Source organism: Monodon monoceros, unplaced genomic scaffold, assembly GCF_005190385.1.
Source record: "Monodon monoceros isolate NGI ecotype Baffin Bay Population unplaced genomic scaffold, NGI_Narwhal_1 Super_Scaffold_16, whole genome shotgun sequence".
In the NCBI taxonomy this organism is placed as follows: domain Eukaryota; kingdom Metazoa; phylum Chordata; class Mammalia; order Artiodactyla; family Monodontidae; genus Monodon; species Monodon monoceros.
In genome coordinates this window covers 51,105,450-51,130,700 of record NW_021703772.1, presented here as the reverse complement: position 1 = coordinate 51,130,700, position 25,251 = coordinate 51,105,450, and the positions used below count along the sequence as shown (strand labels likewise).

The 25,251-nt window shown below is 36.9% G+C and overlaps 1 protein-coding gene across 2 annotated transcripts in view; it reads left to right on the top strand.

Annotated features, from left to right (window-relative positions):
- Positions 1 to 25,251, top strand: part of PPP1R1C (protein phosphatase 1 regulatory inhibitor subunit 1C) — a 127,099-nt gene that overhangs the window by 69,068 nt on the left and 32,780 nt on the right. For both annotated transcript variants that reach the window (XM_029224828.1, XM_029224827.1), the window contains exons 3-4: positions 39 to 76; positions 2,049 to 2,109. In XM_029224828.1, the coding sequence (XP_029080661.1) occupies positions 39 to 76; positions 2,049 to 2,109 (99 nt within the window). The remainder of the gene's footprint in view (positions 1 to 38; positions 77 to 2,048; positions 2,110 to 25,251) is intronic.

The window sequence follows — 25,251 nt, the reverse complement described above, 5'->3', positions numbered from 1 at the left end:
TACCAACTTTCTAATAATTACACCTACTTCTCTTGCAGAAATAGATGACAAGAGAGTGACCAACACACAAGCAGAAGTAAGTTTTCTTATACTCTGTATAAATATGTGTCCAACCAACTAAAAACACTACCAGTTTGATCTGATGTGATATAAAATATGGTATCAATATAACTGTGCTGTAAAAACTATTTGATTTGCTTTCCCCTACTGAACAAACAGTAAAATTGTGTCATAAAATCTCCACCTCTAGGTTACCCTTGATTCTCCACCTATGAAATACTAACCCCTGGAAAACCTTCTAAAATAAACTACTGATTTTAAAGGCAAGATATGGTATTGATAATTTCAATTTAGTGACTGGTTGTGTATGACCATCACAGGTTGGGACAGCCAATGTTGGAACCCTGGAACAAGAAGGTGGGGGACAGACACCTCTTAAGGGTCCTCTGGTGTGTGGAGCCAAGAGCAGATCCTGAGGCCAGTCTCCACATACACATGTAGGAGTTCAGATTGAAAATATGAACCAGGGACGGGGGGCCTAGGGGAGCTGATAACATAGGATACACAGAATACAAGAAAATGAGCAAACCTGTGCCCAGAAATGGAACAAATATTGAGTAGGACTCATGCAGACTTGATACTCAATTCCCATGGCCACATGAGTAGGCATCTAGCAAAACTCAGTGGAAAATGTAGAAAGAACAAAATACCAGAAAGTATCTCTCAAGACTTTTCTAAAAATTTAATGAGATTGTAAATGTGAAATGCTTTGAAAACTAAACTCTTACATAAATATAATTTTTATTAGTAAGTTTTACCACTGTTACTAAACAAACCAACTTTTCTGTAGAATTAATTTTCTACTTAATCTTTGAATATATATATGGAAATAAACATATAAGAAAACCTGGAATTGAATGCTTCTTAAAATCAACCAAGTGTGACAGAATACAGCAGAGGTACAACAGAAGGTTCAATCATCCACACATGTATACTAAAGTAGAGTTGCCCTGCCTGCATCTGTGCATAATAGACTGGTATCAAAACACTCTATTTTGCAGAAATTTGCTTGTACCATTTGCTTTGATTGATATGGATTTGGTAACTATTTGGTTGAATTTTTTACTTTTTAATAGGTTGTTTTTGCATTAGCTAAATACCAACATCTTGATGACTCCTTTGAGGGCAATTAAGCTTTAATATGTATGAGTAAAGATGCCTCAAGCTCTATTTACAACTTCGTGAAACAGTTTCTAGTTTTCTTCAGACTCTGTACATTATGTTCTTTCTAATATGCATGGAAAGCCTAGAACAATCCTCAAAAAGTATCTTGTAACTATTTATACTTTAACTTTTCAAAGCAAAAATAATTGCTCCAGACACTAAAACTCCTGCCTTTGACACACTGAAATATAAGTAGACACACCATTAAAAAGGAGTATTTGATATAATCTGATCGAGGTGTAGACCACATATATATATAATTTATTATAAGTAATGCCTTATACATATATAAATATCTATTTCTATCTAAACTTTAAATATTATTATTGTGGTTCTGACCCTGAAATATGTTCCTCTGTTCCAATTTGTATCATTTTTAGTGCAAAAATTTCTGCCTCAATAAATTAATTCTGATCCAGTGTGCTTAAGAGTGTTAAGCAGCAGTTTTGTTAGGAAAGCGCTTTTGAACATGTAAAAGAATATTACCTCAACACTGTAATTCCAAGTAAATGGAGCTATTAGATTGAACATCTCAATTCCATAGGATTATAGACTGATATTACTTAGCAAGGACTCTCATTAACCCTCCAGAACCACTGACAATCCTATGAACAGATATAATTATACCATGGACATAGCTTTTAGAGTATATTTTGTCCTGGGACTTATGCTTTTCTCTAAAATGGAAAGGATTAGTACTATGTCTTTCTTTCTTTCTTTTTAAAATAAACTAATGTTACTAGGTGTTTATTTCCCTCAAAGGGCTGATGACATTGTACTTTTTATCCAAATATAAGACTTATTACTTTTTTCTCTCTATCCAGTCACAGAATGCATCCCCTAAGCAAAGGAAGCAGAGCGTGTACACACCACCCGCCATGAAAGGTACTGTTCATGTACTGTTTCCGGTTGTTGTGAGCGCTGAGTTCATGGATGGCAGGCAGGCTGTTCTCAGGCGCCTTATACCTGATTACAAGCTAGATCTATCTTACTGAAAGTCACACTACTGACTTTCAGTAACATATGTTATTTGAAACCTAGTTTCATCAAGAGTGAAATAGGTGAAGAAGGGACAACTAGCGATGTCTCAAAATCTCAGTCTGGAACTTCAGATTTTCCAAAATACTGACAAAAGTTTTCTTTTACCCTTCCTCACATGTTTTCCCTGAAGAGATTTTTCTAGAATCCCTAATTACTCTTGCAAGTGTTGGCAGATGATTACCTTTTTTTCCTTGGCTTAAGCAAAGTATGTCTTGAATTTCAGACAGATACAGATACAGTGAAGTGTTGCTTCACTGCCCTGTGTCAGGAGCAGTTCTAAGAAACCCAGTCAAACAGCTATTAGCTGTACATGTAACAGCTGTTGAAATAGCAACTAAGAATGCTAGCTCAGATTCTGGTGTTCTCCCAGAATTTCCACCCCTTCCCCGCCAAATTAGAACTGCTAAAAGAACATCTAAGTGTATCAGAATTTTGACCAACATCAATTCCGGAGAAGGTTTCTTTTATTTCTCACACAACAGTATTCCTGACATGAGGCAGAGTGTGTCCAATCTAGTAGCTCGTGTTCCAGCCTGGCACTTGGGCTGTTGGCCCAGTGACTCATCATGCTGTCGTACAGCTCAGTTTCAACTACAGGAGAGGCCAGCTGAACAGCTTCCTCTGGAGTCTAGAGAGATGTCTAAATTGGGAGTGAAATTTTCCATGCTGTATGCTCTCTAGATTTGGGGCTTCTCTCTGAAAGAGAGGTGGGACATAATGGGACACATTAATAGCTACTTTCCATAAACTTCTGTCCTGTGCAGCTATAAAATACAATGTTTGCTTGTTCATAAGACTGCAGTAAATAATGCAGTCATCAGCATTGTAGTTAATTCCAGGGTAATTATTGAGGCTATCAGGCATCCCTTTCTCAAGATCAGCGTAATCATTTTTGAAGGTACTTTCCCTCTTGTAAGTCATCTTGTACTTTTAAAACACATCAGTTTTGGCATGAATGGGTCCCAAAGAAAGATACATGTTCACTCATTTAATAATTTCCTCTGTTCTATTTTGGGTTAGCTTAACTAAATAAAGACTGTTCTCATGTCCTTAGAGAATAACAGCATTATTTTTAAAGGAAAAATCTTAAAATCAAGGCCCCAAAGGCTCATGGTTTTTATACTTAGCTCTCAAATGTAAGAATGTGGGGTGCTAACGTTTAGGGAAGTTAGTCATATTGTATATTTTTACCCATAATCTTACTACTGTTGAGCCCTCCAAGATGGTCATTCAATGATAATCATTTTTGCTCATGAGTTAAAGGCTTGAGAAAGCACAGTAATTCTTTCATGAGGCTATTCGGGTATAATTACAAGGCACTTAGGTCCTCATTTATTACCTGTAAATACTTAGCAAAGTCGCCTGCTACCGATAAAAGAGTAAAGAGAGCTAAATCCACATATTCTATTCAGTCTACCTGTCCCTTAGAGCTAGAAATGAATATTTTGGGACAAAATTACGCAATGGTAACATATGGTGCATTGTAAGCACATTAAGAAGCTTCCATCATAAAAAAGATGAATTAGAAAGGAAATGTTATTGAAATGCAAAATCAATAATAACTGCTCTGAAATGTATAATTCTTCAGACTGCAGTGGAACATGCAATTATTGAATGTAAAAAATGTTTGCTAGGAGAGCAAAGTAGCACCAGATATGATTCATAGTTCTGAAAGAAATCACTCTGACCAAATGGCCAACTAGAGCTTCATGAATGACCCAGTGAGTAGCTGATTAGTAAAACAAAACAAAACAAACTAGCTAGACTCCTTCCTTCTTCTCTTGTATCAGGTAGTGAGGAGTTACTGGATATACAGGCCTATACCCAGGAGAGAGATGCTACATTCAGCCTATGCCATTTCAGTAAATGCCCAGACAGACTAGTCTCCCAGCTCCTACATTCATTTATTTTTCCCTCTTTCAGTTACTATGGTATTTATGGCTCCACCAGCTCTCAGAAAACAGAGACATGTCCAGATCACCTCTTGTGATGAAGGCTTTATGAAGGTGCATGGGTAGGTAGGGGGTAAGAAATAGAGCAAGGAAACCATTTTAACAGGTACACTGTCAGGACTGATAGGCTGATGACCTCCAAATTCGTATCTGCAGCCATAACTTATCTCCTGAACCTCAGACTCCCATTTCTAACTAGCTACCAAATTTCTTCACCTGAATGAATGACATTCATTGAAACTTCTCAAATTTAATATGTCCAAAACCAAACTCATTGGTTCTTTTTTGGGTTTTCCCCATCTCAATAAATCTTATTCAGCTGTTGAGAACAAAAACCTTTGCATAATCCTTGACTGCTCCCCCTTACCCAATCCATCATCTACTCCTGTTGGTGCTAATTTCAAGATGTACCCCTTCTCTATTTTCCGTATCTTCCACTGCTACTACCTTGTGCGACCACCATTGTTTCTTGCCTGGGCTGCTGAAGTAGACTCCTTACTGCTCTCCTGCTTCTGCTCTTGACCCTCTACAATTGAGTCTCCACACACAAACCAGAGTAATTCCTCTAACGCACAAATGTGATCATGTCACCCCCTTGATCAAAATCCTAAAAAACTTCCTGTTGCATTCAGAATAAAATGAAAAATCCAATCATGGCTTACAAGTCCCTGAATGAGCTGCACTGTCCTTTCTCCTTGATCTTACCTCCTTTCACACTGCCCCTTGTTCATCAGGGTTCAATGTCATGGACTTTTTCAGTTTATAAACATCTCAAACACACTTCTGTATCAGAGCATTTGTACTTTCCACTTTCTCTGCTTGAGAAGCTCTTTACCCAGTGACCTCACAGGTGACTCAGTTCCCTCCTCAGAAAGGTCATTTCCTGATAACTGCCCATCCTACCATCACTATCCATGTCCTCATAACACTGCCTTAATTTTTTCCATGGCACTCATCATTATGTACCTAGAATGAGGTGTCCATGACAACAGTTTTGTTCATATGATATTCCCAGCACTTAGTACAGTTTCTGGCACATAATAGGTGCTCAATAAAAACTTGTTGAATAAATGAACTGTAATGAACTGGGGAATCCAGCTACATTGTCATCTGCTGGGAAGAGGATGTCCCTTAAACCTTGTTCTACTAATTGTCATACTTGTGACTCGGCTTCTGTTTCTCTTTGCTTCTCTCTCTGCTTGATCCCCCTTTAACTCTTATGTTCTTACTTATCCGTATGCTTCTGTTTTTCTTTTTCCCACTCCCTTCCCCTCTAGTCAAAGAGAAAATCTGATTTGGAAAATTAGTTACCATCCAGAATGATGCATCAATTTGGCTGGATTCTTAAGAAAGGTTATCTCATGGACCACTGGAACCATTAGGTGGTTGCCTCTGACTAGAGCCTGGTTCCTCCAACAGTTAGTTTCTGGCCAAGATGGCAGCATCGTGGGAAACAAACTTGGCAATGTAAATAGAAGAATCTGGAGATGGCTCTCTTCCTTCAGAGATGTTTCATGACTTGATCAGAACATTTACTCTTAGAAAGTAATAGTAGAATTAGTTCTTGGTCTTGCCATCTTTCTAGTCATAACATTATAGTCATTCAAAGTTGTCAAGTTTAAAGATTAACTAGTACAACTATCTAGTGATTCATCAAACATCACTTCCATTTTTTCCACTGCATCTAACCTCAGGGTATTAGACTGGCTATGTTCTCTTGAAGGTTCTAATATATTAGGCTTGGGCTGTAGCCAAATAATCAAAAGTTCCAGGTGATTCTGCTGTAGCAAGTCTAAAAACTGACCAGACTCCGATATCCAAACATCTATCTAACATGTCTTTCTTATGTCATAGGTTGAATAAATGAAATGAAATCTCATGGAAATCAAAGATCATGAGATCAAAATTAGCATGTTCAAAACTGACCTTCTGATCTCCACAGCAAATCAATTTGTCCTTCATGTTCCCCTTCTCAGAAAGGCGCTTATTCCTGAGTTCTGGGGGTCTCCAAGGACTCTCTCTCTCTCTCCTTCACTCTCTTCATTAGTAGAGCACCAGGTCTTGTGGACTGCGCCCCATTAGCTCCTCTCCCACCTTCCCCTCTTCTATCTCCAATGTCACCATCACAATTCAAGTCACATTCATTTCTTTGCCAGGATATAAAAGGTTACTCTCCATTCAGTCTCTTTCCTCTACTTCCCATCTGTTTTCTATACTGTACCCAAAGTGAACTTCTTAAAAACCGGATGTGATTATGCCACTTCCTTGGTTAAAACTCTTCAATAGCTCCTCACTGCCCTTAGACGAAATTCCTATTCCAGAGCAAAGTTTAGAAAGCATACTGCCCTGTGGCTCCAATATGCCTCTCCTCTCCTTACCCACTAGGTCCCAGCCACAGTGGCATTCTGCCAGCTTCTAAATGCACCAAGCTCTTTCCTGAAGAGTCTGCATACATTCTTCATCTAGAATATTCTCCCTTGCCTCCTTCTTGTCCTCATTCTTTATTTGCTTAGTTCCTACTTATCATTCAAGCCCTGTCCTTAAAGGTCAGATCCTGAAAGGAGCTTTCCCTAACCCTCCATTCTAAATTATGTGTAGCTATGAACTCTCTATTAATAGTTACACATTCTCTATAGTTCTTTCATTGCAAGTAATCACAATATTCAATTATATATTAAGTGTCTGTCTCTCCAACTACACCAGAAGTGATCTACATGGCAGCAGTGACAGTGCCTATTTTGTTTATTACCTTATCTGCAGGGCTTAACACAATGCTTGAGACATAAGCAGTGCTTATACATATACTTTTAAATAATTTTTTTAAATGTACCCAACAGTACTGATGGTGAATGAATCATTTCCTTAGGGTGTTTACCTTCTCTCTGGTCTATTAGAAAGATCTTTTCTCTATTGAAATTTATATTCATGGATTCTTTTCTATATCTTGTTGCTATTTGTGATAAATTTTAAAATGACAACTATCTGAATATTTCAAGACATCTATCAGGTCCTTGCCTCACCCCTAATTTCTCTCTTTCCAGGTTAAAACATTTCAATGTCAATTATGCCTGTCCTTTCACATTCACTCCTGATCTCCAAATAAGCTTTACTTTGCCTATATCACTCTAGAAGTACATCATTCAAAATCAACTTATATTTAAGGAGTGGTCTGACCAGAACAGAATAGAGACTTCAATTATGCCTGTCACCTCCTTCATTCCAGATAATTTAACTCCATTAATGCGACCCCAAATTGTATTAGCTTTCTCTGGCAGCCATATACATTGGTGACAAATAGTGAGCTTACCATAAATTCAAAACTTCCAAGCCTTTTTCATGTACTGCTTTAAAACCATATTATTTATAATGTATAGCTCATTTAAAAATTATGTCTTTTCTTAACCAAAAAGCAAGACAGTGCTATCATCCCAATTGACTTTCATCTTCTTAGAGTCGGACTGTCACATGAACATGTCATATTTCATATCACAATTCCATCATCTATTTTATTTTCCATTATCTCAATTGTTTGTCATCCATAGGTTATACAAATTTATCTCTGATATTTTTATCCACATATGTAATAGATGTATCAAACAGAACGGGGCAAAGAAAGGCCTGCAGCACACATATCTCCCTCTAGTTGACACTGGTCCCCCTGAAAGCCATCATTCAACCAGTTATAAAATAGACTTATTATGTCAAGATTACATCCCTTAAAACCAGCGGATATTATAAACTCTCATTAGATACATTATTATATTTCAGATATGGTGTGCTGACCACATTTTTTCATCTCTATAGATGAGTCATAAATTTGTAATATATATTATGCATAAAAAATCACAAGTTGAAGGTTGCATAGAAAACAGACTTACTTTTCCATTACCCTGTGTGATATAGTGCTTTATAATTATGTAAATAGAAAGTTCTGAGGATTATCAGAAAAATGATAGCTGACTATTGAATACCCATGTGATTTCTCTGGTGTTTATATGGTGGTCAGCCCTGTAATTTACAGAACAGCCAATTAAATTATTGTTGGATAGCTTGAATCATGTTTTTAGAAAAGCAAAGTAGGTTTGAATCTTGGGGCAGGAAATGGCTGACTCATTTCCACCCCCATTTTGTGTGTGTGTGTGTTTTACTGGAAGGCAAATGCCTTCAACTGAAGACAGCAAAGCAAGGGCTATCGATTTAAAAGGAAATCTGAACACGAAACAAAGCAGCTGACTGAAAAACAGCTTTGTAGAGCAGGTCTGTTAGTATTACATTACCATTCTTAATGTATAACAAGTCAGATTTTTCATGGACTTCTGAAAAACATCTTCTTCCTCTCATTCTTCATAATTTCTTTGCTACTTCAGTGTCCAGAGATTGTTCTTCTGACATGTCCAGTATGTCTTCTCTGAATGCTTACAGCATTGTAACTCCTACATTTTTTTCCTCCAAGGATGGTGTGATCTTGATATTTTATCTCAATTTAGCCTCTTTTCATAATAAAGCAATAAATGTAAATAAGGAAGAGCCCAGGGAAGGAAATAAATCAAACTGGCCCAATAAAAAGTCTAACATGGATTTTGGAGGATGGTAGGTGACAGTGACAAAGATGTGCCATGTAATATTAACTGAAGGATAATCTTCAAATCAGGGAAAGCTGTTGATCGTAGTAATTTAATGGGACCCAGCAGGAAAAGACGTGGACATTGTGGGGGAAGCAATCAGTGTTCAAACCTCAGTGACACCACTTGTTAACTGTTCAACTTCAGCAAGTCAATGATTTTAACCTGTCTCTTCTCTCATTAGTTAAATAGAGGTGATACCCACCACACAGGCCTGTTGTGGGGACAAAATGAAACAATATGTGTAAAGAGCATGCTTAGAAAAGGCACACAATATGTAAGATCTATTTTGACTAATTATTTGAATCCTGGATTAAGAGGCAGGTACACTCCTCCTCGTTTCCCCTGAGGCTGCAGAAAGGAGGAATGAAGCCCTGGGGAGAGACCAAGGAGGGATGGAAGGTCTTGGAGATGAATAAAATCCCTGCCAGAGCTTTGCTCTCATCCCAGTAAGAACTGAAGAGTCAGGGCTAAAGGTGCCTGATCCTAATAAGCATGTGGACAACCAAACCTTGCAACACTCTCTCCACTTTTATTTGTACCAATCTCAGGTAGATTTGTGGAGCTGATCTCTGACCTTTCACTTCCTTTGTAACAAAACCCTGCTTTGCTTCATTCACCTGCCTCCTCCTCTCAGACACCCAACCCCTCTTTTCCCAGCTAACTTACAGCCCTCTCAGAGGTATTGATATTTAATCAATCTCATATTTCAAAAAAGCCTAAGAAAGTGGTGTTTAATGGTAAATTTGGGGGTGTTAAAGAAGATCATACAATAAACATTTCTAGCCAGGGGGATGTGTAGGAAATCATATAAATTCAGCCTATAATTAGGCAATGTAGGTAGGTTAACAATGATTATATAGAACTATGATCAAATCACTCTTCCTGAGTTTGAAACCTCTTATAATTGTGCTGAAAAAAAAATTCTCAAAAGGAATAGACTAGCCATAGTATCCTGTTTTCATCACCCCCTGCATGTTGAAAAGTCAGGGAGAGAAGGTAGCAAGATCTTTTAGCTTCGCATCAGGCCGTCTCCACATTGCATTCCTTTTTTTTTTTTTTTTATAACATTTCTGTCCCTCTGTGGTTGTTCTTCAGGTATTCATAACATTTGCCTTTCTAAATCTTGGCTTTTATGTTTGTGCTGGCCTGGTTTATTTACTGTGTAGGGTGGGGTTTATTTATGCAACTCAAGAAACACTTTAACAGATTTCTAGATAACAAAGAACATTCTAAATATATACAAGTCTTGCCTTAAAAAAAAAAAAAAAACCCACCAAATATGCTTGTATTTCCAGATCTACTTCCTTCACTTCTCTTCAATTTCTTTCACTAAGTTCTATGTTCATCTTTCCTCATATCTTTGAATTCAGAAGGTGGGGTCAGATTGGAGAACTGATCTGAGAATGTATCTTTCTTTTTTGGGGGGGGATTGTATTGTATGTGCATTATATATATATAATAGATATATACATTATATACATTTAATAGATCTCCATTGGAGTATAACTGCTTCACAATACTGTGTTTCTGTTGTACACCAAAGTGAATCAGCCATATGCATACATATGTCCCCATGTGGTGTCAATTAAACTTTGAAAAGGAGACCACTCTTCATCAATATGGTTCCATTCAGGTGTCTGTATATATTTACACCTATTTTAAGCTTAATCTTTTAAATGTATCAATACATTCCTCTGTTTAAATAACATACAACTTTTAAAATTGCTTCCTATCTTAGAAGTAGGGGAAGAGATGAACTTTTGTATTTGGTTGGAACAGATAAATCAAGACCCAGTGTGTCTCTAGGTTTCTCCCAAGTCTGCAAATAGTAAAATTCAGTTGCATAAGCACTAAAAATGTACTGCCACACATCACATATGAGCCTCCACTGTGTATCGAGCATGGCCTTAAAGTGGTGTGGCTGCAGAGATGAAAGGCAAAATCTGCACCTTCTAGGAGACCAGTCTGGAGGAAGCAACACACAAGTGGACAGGCAGAGCACACCATGGTCAGTCCTTGTACAGGGATTTAAGCAGAGTTATCAGGGGATGTGAGGAAACCCACGACGTCTGGGGGACCAGAAGGTAAGGCCTTTTAGATCACAGAAGGAAGAGTCATGTTTACACGTGTCTGCAGAGTTAAATGGACTGGGTCATGGAAAAGTGGAACACACATCTCACCATTTTCATTCCTCCTGCTCATACAAACTTCCAAAGCATTTAAGATGATACCGTAATGTAGACAGTTAAATCCTACATGGATCATCACCAAGTACTTTGCTGCCATGCAAAGTCTAAAAAGGCCCTACTTATGGACTACATAGACATCACTTTCCAATGCATTTGGAAATCCTTGTGCCTTTGATTCCATTTTTAAAAGTCTGGTTCATGTCTTTGTCTTTCCTCTTAATAATATTACTTTTAACAGAGTAAGTTCCAACTCAAATTATACTATTTTAAAAATAAAATTTGTATTTTAGAACAGTTTTAGATTTACAGGAAAATTGTGATAATACAGAGTTTCCATATATGCTATATCCAGTTTTTTCTATGATATATACATTATATTAATATGGTACATTTGTTACTTACCAAACCAATATTGATCCATTATTATTAACTAAAGTCCATGTTTTATTCATATTTGTGTAGTTTTTGCCTAATGTCCTTTTTCTGATCTAGGAATACATCTAGGATACCACCTTACATTTAGTTATCACATTTCCTTAGGCTTCTCTTGCTTTTGACAGTTTCTCAGACTTTCCTGGTTTTTGATGACCTTGACAGTTTTGAGGAGTACTGGTCAGGTATTTTCTGGAATATCCCTGTATTGGGATTTGTCTGATGTTTTTCTCATGACTAGACTGGGGTTGTGGGTTCTGGGGAGAAAGACTATAGATATAAAGTGACCATTTCATCACATGGTATCAAGGGTACAAGCTATCAATCTGATTTATCACTGTTGACGTTGACCTTGATCACCTGGTTGAGGGAGTGTTCGCCAGTTCTCCCCACTGCAGAGTTACTGTTTTTTTTACCCCCTTTCCATATTTCATTCTCTGGAAGGAAGTCACCATGTGTAGCTCACACTCAAGGAGTGGGAAGTTATACTCCACCTCCTTGAAAAAAATGTATCTACATAAAATTATTTTGTAAATATATTATAAATTTTTTGGAATAAATTCCAATAAATAACTGTTTGGAATTCATTTTGCACAGAACATTTGTCTCTGCTCCTCCATTTTTTTACATTTATTCAATCATTTATTTTTATCAGTATGGACTCATGGATATTTATTTAATACGCTGGGTTATAACTCAGTACTACTTTATTTTGTTGCTCACACCATTACTGTGGGGGTTTTTTTGTTTGTTTTAGCATATTCTTACTTTCTGGTGCTACAAGATACTCCAGGCTCATTTGTATATCTTCTTCCCCAGTCTTACAGAATCAGACAGTTCTCTAAGAAGCCCTCAAATTACAATTTTTATTTGAGTCAGTATACTGTAAAACATGTGTTTGCACCAGTATATAGTTACTAAAAATAGAGAAGTCTATCGCTTGCTCTGCTGAAATGTATGTGCATTATATCCATTAGTGTTTAGGAGGGTTAATGCCACACTATCGGCATACTAAGACGTACACACTCCATCCTTATTAACGCTAATGGGAGTCCAGGAAGAAAAACAATGGCTACAAGTAGAATAGGCAGATGTTGTCTGTATGGGCTTGCCTTCCTTCATTTAATACCTAATACAGTGTTCCCTTATGTTTTCTGGGATGAGATATGTATTGCCTCTTTATAAAGATGCCGAATTGGGAATAGGTTTGCAGCCTTCTTGGAGATTGGCTATTTGCTTTACTTAAATCAAAGATTTTAAAAAGTAATGTGTAAACACCTTATATTTGTGTAGTGCTTCAACATAAACTGTGTTTTTGTATAGCTAATTTGTTTTTTACAGGAAACTATGTAAGGCAAGCAGAATCTTTCATTTTAGAAGAAAGTGAGGCTCACAGAAGAGAGCAGGGTTCCCATGTTTAATGTCATGCTCCTTTACAAGGCCAAATTGTGACATGAGCTTTTTTTGCTTTTCTGTTGGAATAGTCAGTATTTTTCCCATTTACCCATCTATCCTATTTGCCCTAATTAAAATCTAAAGATCCTTCAGCCTTATAACTTAGTGAAGTTTTTACAAAATCTTTTATACAAAAGTTCCTACAAGATGCTTAGTACTCTTGTTTTTAATAATTTTTATATTTTGAACTCACATTATAGGTCCATATGTAATAACAATGGACTTAAACAATGGATTAAGTCTGCCTTAATCTTCTCTCTCTCCAATCTGCCTTTCCCCACCTCCGACAGCTGACCTCACAAATCTAACCCTGTGACTTTTTGTTTACAACCCTTCAAATGTGCACCCATTCCTTTATGACAAGGCCCTGGAAATAATTTGCAGGGCTGTTTACGATCTGGCCCCTCCTACCTGTCTAGCCCCACCTCCTACCACAGCTTCCTTTAATCTCAGGCTGCAGCAATGCAGAGCTGCATTAAGTTCCTCAAAAACAATGTGTGGTTTCTTGCCTCCACATTTGTTCTGTAGCTTCATTTGCACAGATGTCCTCTCTCTGAGCCCCTACTTCTAAATCCTTTGAGCTGTGCTCCTTTGAGACTCAGAATGCATTATACCTATCTATTTGTGTGTATGGGTAATCCCTTCTAGCTAGACTGAATTCCTTGGAAACAGGGCCAATGTCTTCCATTTGTATTGCTGAGGACTCTTAGTAAACACTGAATCAGTGACTGAATAACCTTTCTGATTTAAAAATGAATGTCAGTTTAATGGTTTAATTTTAGCCGTACTGAAACAAATTACAAGTTGCTGATGTGTATTTCAGTCACTCATTCATTTACTCTCTCACCCTCACTCATTCATTCTACAAACATTTACAAAATGCTTACTATCTGCCAGGCAGGTCATGTATTAGGCTCTTTTGGTTGAGGATGAGCTAAACACAGTCCTTGTCCATAGGAAACAACATAGTCAAATGGAAAAGAAAGCTGTGTAAAACAATAATAAGTTCCATAAGACTGATGTGGACAATGTTATTTGAGTATGGAAGAGGAACCCACTAGCTCTCCCTGTCACAGATAGCAAAGACTTCGCAGGAAAAATGAACTTCATCTGTTAGTTGAGGGATGAGTAAGATTTTCATAGAGAAGCCCGTGGTGTGGATTCCAGACAAAGGGTTGAGCAGCTGCAGAGGCACAGAAGCCAAAGGGCAGGTGAACCCGGAACACTGTGGCTGGGGGTGAGGCCTGCGGAGGAGGGAACATGGAGGGGTGCTGGGGACTGGTCAAAGGTCCTGTGTGCCATGTGCTCAGGAGCTGAAATTTTGTCTGAAGAAAACAGAGCGCTTTTGGACAATTCTTAAGATTACTTGGTATGTTACCTTGTTCTCTTGAGTGCTTTGAAAATATTAGGAAGAGGGAAAAGGATTAAGAAGTTGATTCAGAGAGTTAATTTTTAAAAATTAGTCTACCCTAGATTTTATTTGCCTCAGTTCATCTGCCTGTTTCCACTGCTCTTATTTATAGAAGATGGCTAACAACTAGCACCAACTTCTTTTTCTCTTGCTTTAATGCATTTTGACTTTCTAAATAATATTTATGAGCTGTGAGAAGTTGAAATACTCACCAGATTATCTTCCAAAATAAATTAATGGAAATCCAATTAGGAATATAAAATAAATATATATTTATTATATATTTATTATATTTATTATATATATTATATAACATATATATATTATATATGTTATAAAATAAAAATGTCAAGATAAATTGAAGACTTGGTTCTTAGTGGGGCAAATTTAAGGTAGGATTACATTCTTACATTCTTACAAACTTGTACTGGCCTATGAAACTTTTCTAAACATTCTCCCTTTTAAAACCTTATATTCTTGTCTGATCACAAGACAGCTTTAAGAACAGTTTCATTAATTCCTTTCTCAACAGGTCCTCATGACAAAATATCCCACATTTCAGTTGTCAGAACAGGCTGCATTCTTTCTGTGGAGTGTGTATTTTTGGAACAGTAAAGATATCAGCATTGCTACCAGTCAGTATACAAATACTTATTAAACTTGAACTCTATGCAAAGCTCTGAGCCACGTGTTAAATAAATGAACTACCAAGTTTTAAAACACTCTAGGTCAAATTCTGAAAATTTTCAATTTTTTCATTAAGAGACAAAAACATCAAACAGAAGTAAGAGTGTCCAAAGATTAGTTTCAGGAAATTACTAGGCCCACATGATAAAAATTACATGATAAGCACTGCATTTATGATCTGTGTTCTATATCTCTTCCTGGTGTAATTACCAACAGGAGCCATGTTGTGCTTTCCTTACCTTTGATAGGAAGCCAAAGCCACCTTTTTTTTTTTCTTGACAGAAATTTTATTCACTGCATTCTTAAGTTTGTAAGATTTTATTCTCAAGACCAAACTTAAAATGATCTTACTGACTTTCAACAAGCTATCTTAGAGCAAGGTTCTCATATGTTTCCCTCAATATAACAACAAGACAATCTCAGCTTTAAATACAGATGGACTAGAATTGATAAAGGACTTTGGGGGTTGGAAATGGCATCATTTTGCCCCTTCTGGATCCGAGGCCATTGCTAAGTCTATTATTAAATATTTAATTCTTAAAAGCATACTGGTCCCCCTAGGCCCTGGCAGTCTAGAGGCAAATAAAGGAAGTAAGCTGTAGAAGTAACAATTAAAATGATTGGCAGAGATGTATGAGCTAGCTGTCTGAGGAGGGAAGAAGCAGAAACACTATAAATTTACACAGTTACATCACTGTGTAGGACAAGATGACCAAAACACTGACCTGGAATCACTCAGAAAAATAAAATAAAATTAAAATAAAGTTGTACTATTTTTAATGTAACATGCATTTTAAATCCTACCTTTTTTTTTTTTTTAGAGTTCCTACTCAGTGCGGTATGTACTTCACAGTGCATGAAAATACAAGTGTGAATGCCCTCTCATTCTTTTTCTGAAGACTTTAAAAATATTTTTTATTGGAGTATAGTTGCTTTACAATGTTGTGTCAGTTTCTACTGTACAGCAAAGTGAATCAGCTATATGTATACATATATCCCCACTTTTCTGGATTTCCTCCCCATTTAGGTCACCACAGAGCAATGAGTAAAGTTCCCTGTGCTATACAGTAGGTCCTCATTAGTTATCTATTTTATACATAGTATCAATAGTGTTTATATGTCAATCCCAATCTCCCAATTCATCCCACCTCCCTCCCTCCCCCGTTGGTATCCAAATGTTTGTTCTCTACGTCTGTGTCTCTATTTCTACCTTGTAAATAAGATCGTTGATACCAGCTGTTTCAGATTTCACATATATGCGTTAATATACGATATTTGTTTTTCTCTTTCTGACTTCACTCTGTATGACAGTCTCTGGGTCCATCCATGTCTCTACAAATAACTCAATTTTGTTCCTTTTTATGGCTGAGTAATATTCCATTGTATATATGTACCACATCTTCTTTATCCATTCCTCTGTTGATGGACATTTAGGTTTCTCCAAGACCTAGATATTGTAAATAGTGCTGCAATGAACACTGCGGTGCATGTGTCTTTTTGAATTATGGTTTTCTCAGGGTATATGCCCAGTAGTGGGATTGCTGGGTCATATGGTAGTTCTATTTTTAGTTTTTTAAGGAACCTCCATACTGTTCTCCATAGTGGCTGTATCAATTTATATTCCCACCAAGAGTGCAAGAGGGTTCTCTTTTCTCTACACCCTCTCCAGCATTTACTGTTTGTAGATTTTGTGATGATGGCCATTCTGACCGGTGTGAGGTGATAATCTCATTGTAGTTTTGATTTGCATTTCTCTAATAATTAGTGATGTTGATGTTGAGCATTTTTCCATGTTTGTTGGCCACCTGTATATCTTCTTTGGAGAAATGTCTATTTAGGTCTTCTGTTCACTTTTTGATTGGGTTGTTTGTTTTTTTGATATTGAGCTGCAAGAGCTGTTCGTATATTTTGGAGATTAATCCTTTGTCAGTTGCTTCATTTGCAAAGATTTTCTCCCATTCTGAAGGTTGTCTTTTTGAAAGCAATGATGCCCACTCTTACAATCTTCTACAGTGGCCAAAGGGTTAGGGAGGGTGTGAACGACGGGAAATGGGAAAAGGTCTCAAGCTCAGTGGCTCATAAACTGGTGTTCCAGTCATTCAAGAACATTAAGAAGGATGCGAAAACAAACTTGGCCTATTTAGAAGTTTTGCCTAAGTCAGTACCTTGCCTCCTAACATGTAGTGGAGATTTCCTTAAAAATCTTTCTCAGAAATCTAAAGATGAAGACTGGCTTCTGATTTCCTCCAGTCCCTACAAAACATTTCATCATGTTTGGAAAGTTGAAAGGATTATGTTGAAACATTAAAAAGTATTTTGACTTTTCATTTTGGAATGGTGAACTCCTGAGCCAAATTACCAACACCATAGCGATTCATTGTCACAAATAACCACACTGAGGACTTCCCTGGTGATGCATCTGCCTGCCAGTGCGGGGGACGTGGGTTCAATCCCTGGTCCAGGAAGATCCCACATGTTGCGGAGCAACTCAGCCCATGAGCCACAACTACTGAGCCCACGTGCCACAACTACTGAAGCCCACGCACCTAGAGCCCGTGCTCCATGAGAAGCCACTGCAATGAGAAGCCCGCGCTCCGCAGTGAAGAGTACCTCCTGCTCACCTCAACTACAGAAAGCCCGCACGCAGCAACGAAGACCCAATACAGCCAAAAATAAGTAAATAAATAAATAAATAAAATGTACTGGGGAAAATTCTTTTAAAAAAAACAAAACAACCACAATGAAATGCTTTTTTTGGTGGACTATTCAGAAACTAATGAATAATCAGAGTAATAATAAATTATTCTTCCATACTATGATACTCGGAGAAATATTTCACCTAATTTAAAATTCTTGTTGACTCTTCACCCTATGTAAGACCCTATTGTCCATTTCATGTGAGACTATGAAGTCTAATGATCCTAGTTCAAATTCTGAAGAGAGCTTCCATTTTGAGTTCATTTGATGACCTCCGGATTATCAGTTTTGCCTCTTAACCTACAGTAGTTCAGTGAAAAATAAATATATTTCAGGTATTGAAAATTACCTGTGGATGACTGTTATTGAACAAGGGCTCATATGCCTGTGCAGCAGAAAGCCAAACTTGGACAGTGGGTGTTTGCAGCAAAGTAAGGGTTTATTTGCAGGGCACCAAGCAAGGAGATTGGACAGCTCATGCTTAAAAGACCCTAACTCCTTGACGGCTTTCAGGCAAGGGTTTTTAAAGACAGTGTTAGGGGAGAGGGTCATGGGATGTGTGATCAGCTCGTGGACCTTTTGATTGGTTGGTGGTGAGGTAACAAAGTGATGTTTTGGGAATCTCAGCCTTCTGGTTCCAACCATTCTGAGTTCTATGTGCTTGTGATCAGCATGTAGCCACCATCCTCTACCTGGGTGGGGGGGTCTTAGTTTTGGTAGAATAATAATTCAAAGATATGTATCAGACTGTTACTTATATCCCTTCAGGAGAAACTAGGAATCCTGTGTTTCTCTTGTCCTAATAATTAACTGCTTGAATCTGCTTTTTGGAACTTAGGAAAGGCTTACAAGACTAAAGCCTTTTTTCCTACAAACAAGAAATGAAGGACATGGAGGGGCTTTTGTACCTGGGAAGGCCCCACAGGGTCCTGCTTGGTTTCAAAATCTCCTTTTCTTTGATACTCCTCAATCCTCAGGGGAACAGGAGCAGGATAAGAAAGAGAACAAAGTTTTACATAGGTTAATCATAAACTCAGCAGGGAACTTGGTTTCATGATCATGCTAACCTTATATAACTACAGAGATCTCAATGTAAATTTTTATATGGCCAAAAAAAGTTTTTAAAAGTATTAAAAATACATTTTATTTTTAGGTGTGTATTTATAACAAGTGTTATTTTATATTTAGCTTTCAAATTTAGTTTCACTATTATTTTAATGTTTGCCTTGAACAAAATTATTCTTTTATTGTGGGAATTAGTCTGGATCTTTCGGGACAGTTCTCAGTATCTCTAAAGGATCCTGAACTTCTGAAAGAATGGGGCAAGAAAGGAAGTCCTCTTCTTCCATCTGTTCAGGTAAAAGGTAACTGTCCCTACCTTTGATGTTATGGAAGGAATACTAGAGAATAGAAGGAAGAAGTACTGGATCTGAGATTTCCTACACTTCTCCCCTTCCATGCTTTAAGCCCTGATGGTTAATGTAGTCAATCTGAGCTCGCCGAAATCTTCTAACCCTACTATTACTCCTTGATGTAATTCCCCCTCTAAACAATAAATTAGCACTTGTGTGATAATTACTTCCAAAATATTTTTCTATTAATCTTTCCCAATTATGTATGCCTGTGGTATCTTGTTTATGCTATTTTCTTTGACATTGTAATTTTTCTATTAAGTAAATCAACTGGATTTTAAATAACATACCTGTAAATCCTAGCATAAAGAAATATGGGAGTGAGATTCGTTTGCCAAAGATTCTTAGGCTATGTGATAATGTTGATCTCTACATACTCCTTTGTACTAATCTTACTCATCCTAGACTTTGTGAAAAACAATAATAGAATTAATTTTACTTTGGGCTTTCTTAGACAGTAGTAGGCAAAGTGTCATTTTATTATTATTTAATTAACCTTTTACAATTACCTGGGCATACAAATGCATTCTAGAATTAATGGGAAAAAAAATCTAGTCAATTTTCAAATTTTTAAAGAAGTACAACATGAATACACGCTTCATAAAATGAAAACTAAAACGCTCCTTACCTCAAAGTAGCCCAAAGCATGGCTAAATACATTTCAAGTTTCATATAACTTAAACATTGCCACAATATGCTATTTGTTTTTTAATAACTTGGAATGTCATGAACGTAAATTTTTTTTTTTTTTGGTTAAGATACATTTCTAAGAACTGAACCAAGATAAACTGGAGAAACACCTGCATAGTCTTAATTTTAATGCAAATTAATTTAATTAACATATCAATTTACTGAAATTAGTGATGGAAAATATTCCAAAAGTAAATATCACAGGTCCCTGTTGTCAACGTCAAAGCCTTCTTTCATCTTATTATGATTAATTGTTGAATCACCACAGGTCCTTTGTTTTACCTGTAAAGCCAAACCAAAGAATTCTTTGCACTTATATCAGCATCCTTTGTCTTCCAGACAGGCATTTTAATCCCTACTGATCTCTGAGATAAATATATTTTTTCATGTAATTATATAATTACGTGGTAGGCCAGAACAGATCCCATGGAGCCACTCCAGTGTGTGCCGTGTAAATAATGTTCTGTTCTACCCCTGATAATTGGCCAATAGATCCCCCTAGGAGTGTTTTGATCCCTTAAATAAACACTATGTGGGCAAAGGGGGTTGTATTTTCTCACTGGCAATGAAACCAGAAAGAAGAGCTTCACATTTGGTGCTTATTACATCATTTTAAAAAGAACTGCTTGTGACCCTACAGCTCCCTCTGCTGGTTTAGGAAGTTAAAAAAGGACAAGTGGAAAATAGTGTTCATGAACTAGAGCCTCTAGGCGAAAGTGTAATTTTAGGTATGCAATAGGGTTAAACTAAAGAAATAAGCAACAGAAAAACTTCTCATTTTTATTTTTCTTAAGTTGTGAGCCAACCTCCTCACCATCTGTCTTTATTTTACTATTATGTGTGCCTGTACTATGTTACTTTTTGCAATAAAAAGCAAGCTCTAGAACAATGGTAATTTTTCTGAACAACTACAGCCAAAGTAAGCTTCATGAGCCTATCAGTTCCACTTTAATAGTTCCATCCCTCCATTAGGCAGGGGGTTATTCATAAGGGCCTTAAGTTACCTCCATCTATGGGGGTGGCAAACAAAAGATGTAAAGAAATGAACCTCTTTTTCAAACTGACCAATTAAAATCCTATGCATCTCATCTCTATGGTATTGGTGACCACCTTTACTTGGTACAGGCAAAAAGCTGAAAAAGAGAGAGGATGAGAATCGGAAAAACATGGGCTTGAATCTCAGCTCTGGTGATTAAAATCTATGTGGTATTCTTCAAGTCTTTTATCCTTTCTGCTCTCTCTTGTTCACATCAATAATTTGGAGATAAAATTAGAGTCCTTGTGAGGGATAAAGTAATGCATATACGTATAGCCTGGCATGTAGCAGATGCATATTAATCGCAGTTAACATAATTCTAAGAAATATGGGTTTTTTGCCCCAATGATCCAGAGAGTGCAGAAGAGAACTTCCCTTCTAAAAATTCTGAAAGTATGGCCACAAAACGTGTTCAATCATACAAAACGTAATTTTTATTGAAAGAAATTAATAGTTAACAGAATCTACAATCCAAACCCATTCATTTTTTAATATGGAGACAAGATAAGAAATATAGTTGACCCTACAGAATCGTGGGTCCCAGAAACCTATTAAATCGGGCTGTAAAAGAAGCTAGGTAAATAGCATATTCTGCTGAAGAGGATTTAGATAATCAGTTACAGGTATTGTCACAGATTATTACAAATAAATGCATGTCTTTGATAGCTCTCTTTTTCTATATATATAGTAAATGTGTTTATTTTAGTATACTATGTTTTGACAAGACAGTAAACAATGGTTTTATAATCAAATAGCTAGATAGGAAAAAGTAGTTTAAGCCTAACATTTATCTATTCTGAGCGACTGTCTGCCTCCAGGGAATACTGTGCTATCTCTAGTTCTATGTACAGAGGCTAGGTCACTCTTTACTATCTGGTAATAAAAAATAATAGAGGCAGTATAGGTAGTGGTTAAGTGCAAATGTCTGAAGCCAGATAATCTGGGTTTGAATTCTAGCTCTGCTTGAATGACCTTGTGAGATTACATGGGATGCCTCATCTGTGCTTCACTTCCTTCACTTATAAAATTGTGATATAAAAGTGTACACTTAGTATCAGTTTCCTAGGGCTGCCTTAACAAATTACCACACACTTAGTGGCTTAAAAGACCAAAAGTTTATTTTCTCACAGTTTGAGAGGCTGGAAGTCTGAAATCAAATTATCAGCAGGGTCATGTACCCACCAAAGGCTCTAGGGAAGAATCCTTCCTTGTTGTTACCAGCTTCTGGTGGCCCCAGCTGTTCCTTAGCATATGGTAGCATAACTCCAATCCCTGTCTTTGTCTTCATGTGGCCTGCCCTCTGTGTCTCTGTCTGTCCTCTCCTCTTCTTATGAGGATGAACAATGCAATAATTGAAATTAAAAATACACTAGAAGGAATCTATAGCAGAATAACTGAGGCAGAAGAACGGATAAGTGAGCTGGAAGATAGAATGGTGGAAATAACTGCCACAGGGCAGAACAAAGAAAAAAGAATGAAAAGAAATGAGGACAGTCTCAGAGACCTCTGGGACAACATTAAACGTACCAACATTCAAATCATAGGGGTCCCAGAAGAAGAAGTGAAAGAAAAAGGATCTGAGAAAATATTTGAAGAGATTATAGTTGAAGGCTTCCCTAACATGGGAAAGGAAATAGCCACCCAAGTCCAGGAAGCAAAGAGAGTCCCATAGAGGATAAACCCAAGAAGAAACATGCAGAGACACATATTAATCAACTAACAAAAATTAAATACAAAGAAAAAATATTAAAAGCAACAAGGGAAAAGCAACAAATAACCTACAAGGGAAGCCCCATAAGGTTATCAGCTGACTTTTCAGCAGAAACTCTACAAGTCAGAAGGGAGTGGCAGCATATACTTAGTGAGGAAAGAGAAAAACCTACAACCAAGATAACTCACCCAGCAAGGAACTCATTCAAATTCAATGGAGAAATCAAAAGCTTTGCAGATCAGCAAAAGCTAAGAGAATTCAGCACCACCAAACTAGCTTTACAACAAATGCTAAAGGAATTTCTCTAGGCAGGAAACACAAGAAAAGGAAAAGACCAAAAGAAGACCAAAAAGACAAAAACAAACCCAAAACAATTAAGAAAATGGTAATAGGAACATACATATCAATAATTACCTTAAACGTGAAGGGATTAAATGCTCCAACCAAAAGACACAGACTGGCTGAATGGATACAAAAATAAGACCCAGATATATGCTGTCTGCAAAAGACCCACTTCAGACCTAGGGACACATACAGACTGAAAGTGAGGGGATGGAAAAAGATATTCTATGAAAATGGAAATCAAAAGAAAGCTGGAGTAGCAATCGTCATATCAGACAAAATAGACTTTAAAATAAATACTGTTACAAGAGACAAGGAAGGACACTACATAATGATCAAGGGACCAATCCAAGAAGAAAATATAACAATTATAAATATTTATGCACCTAACATAGGAACACCACAATACATAAGACAAATGCTAATGGCCATAAAAGGGGAAATCAACAATAACACAATAATAGTGGGGGACTTTAACACCCCACTTACAGCAATGGACAGATCAACCAGGCAGAAAACTAATAAGGAAACACAAGCCTTAAATGACACATTAGACCAGACAGACTAGATATTTATAGGACAGTCCATCTGAAAGCAGCAAATACACTTCCTTCTCAAGTGCACATGAAACATTCTCCAGGACAGACCACATCTTGGGTCACAAATCAAGCCTCAGTCCATATAAGAAAACTGAAATTATATCAAGCATCTTTTCCGGCCACAATGCTATGAGATTAGAAATCAGTTACAGAAAAAAACTAAAAAACACAAACACATGGAGGCTAAACAATATGCCAGTAAACAATTAAGAGATCACTGAAAAAATGAAAGAGGAAATCAAAAATACCTAGAGACAAATGACAATGAAAACATGACGACTCAAAACCTATGGAATGCAGCAAAAGCAGTTCTAAGAGGGAAGTTTATAGCAATACACTCCTACCTCAAGAAACAAGTAAAACCTCAAATAAACAACCTAAACTAACACCTAAAGCAGCTAGAGAAAGAAGAACAAAAAACCCAAAGTTAGTAGAAGGAAAGAAATCATAAAGATGAGAGCAGAAATAAATGAAATAGAAACAAAGAAAACAATAGCAAAGATCAATAAAACTAAAAGCTGGTTCTTTGAGAAGGTAAACAAAACTGATAAACTTTTAGCCAGAATCATCAAGGAAAAAAGAGGACTCAAATCAGTAAAATTAGAAATAGAAAAGGAGAAGTTACAACAGACACCACAGAAATACAAAGCATCTCAAGAGACTACTACAAGTAACTCAATGCCAATAAAATGGACAACCTGAAAGAAATGGACAAATACTTAGAAAGGTATAACCTTCCAAGACTGAACCAGGAAGAAACAGAAAATACGAACAGACAAATCACAGCTAATGAAATTGAAACTGTGATTAAAAATCTTACAGCAAACAAAAGTCCAAGACCAGATGGCTTCACAGGTGAATTCTATCAAACATTTAGAGAAGAGCTAACACCCATCCTTCTCAAACTCTTCCAAAAAATTGCAGAGGAGGGAACACTCCCAGACTCGTTCTATGAGGCCATGATCACCCTGATACGAAAACCAGACAAAGCTACTACAAAAAAAGAAAATTACAGACCAATATCACTGATGAATATAGATGCAAAAATCCTCAACAAAATACTAGCAAACAGAATCCAACAACACATTAAAAGGATCATACACCATGATCAAGTGGGATTTATCCCAGGGATGCAAGGATTCTCCAATATACACAAATCAATCAATGTGATAAACCATATTAACAAACTGAAGAAGAAAAACCATATGGTCATCTCAGTAGATGCAGAAAAAACCTTTTGACAAAATTCAACACCCATTTATGATAAATATTCTCCAGAAAGTGGGCATAGAGGGAACCTACCTCAACATAATAAAGCCCATATATGACAAACCCACAGCAAATATCATTCTCAATGGTGAAAAACTGAAAGCATTTCCTCTAAGATCAGGAATAAGACAAGGATGTCCACTCTCACCACTATTATTCAACATAGGTTTGGAAGTCCTAGCCACAGCAATCAGAGAAGAAAAAGAAATAAAAGGAATACAAGCTGGAAAAGAAGTAACACTGTCACTGTTTGCAGATGACATGATACTATACATAGAGAATCCTAAAGATGCCACCAGAAAACTACTAGAGCTAATCAATGAATCTGGTAAAGTAGCACGATACAAAATTAATGCACAGAAATCTCTTGCATTCCTATACACTAATGATGAAAAATTTGAAAGAGAAATTAAGGAAACACTCCTATTTACCATTGCAACAAAAAGAATAAAATACCTAGGAATAGGGCTTCCCTGGTG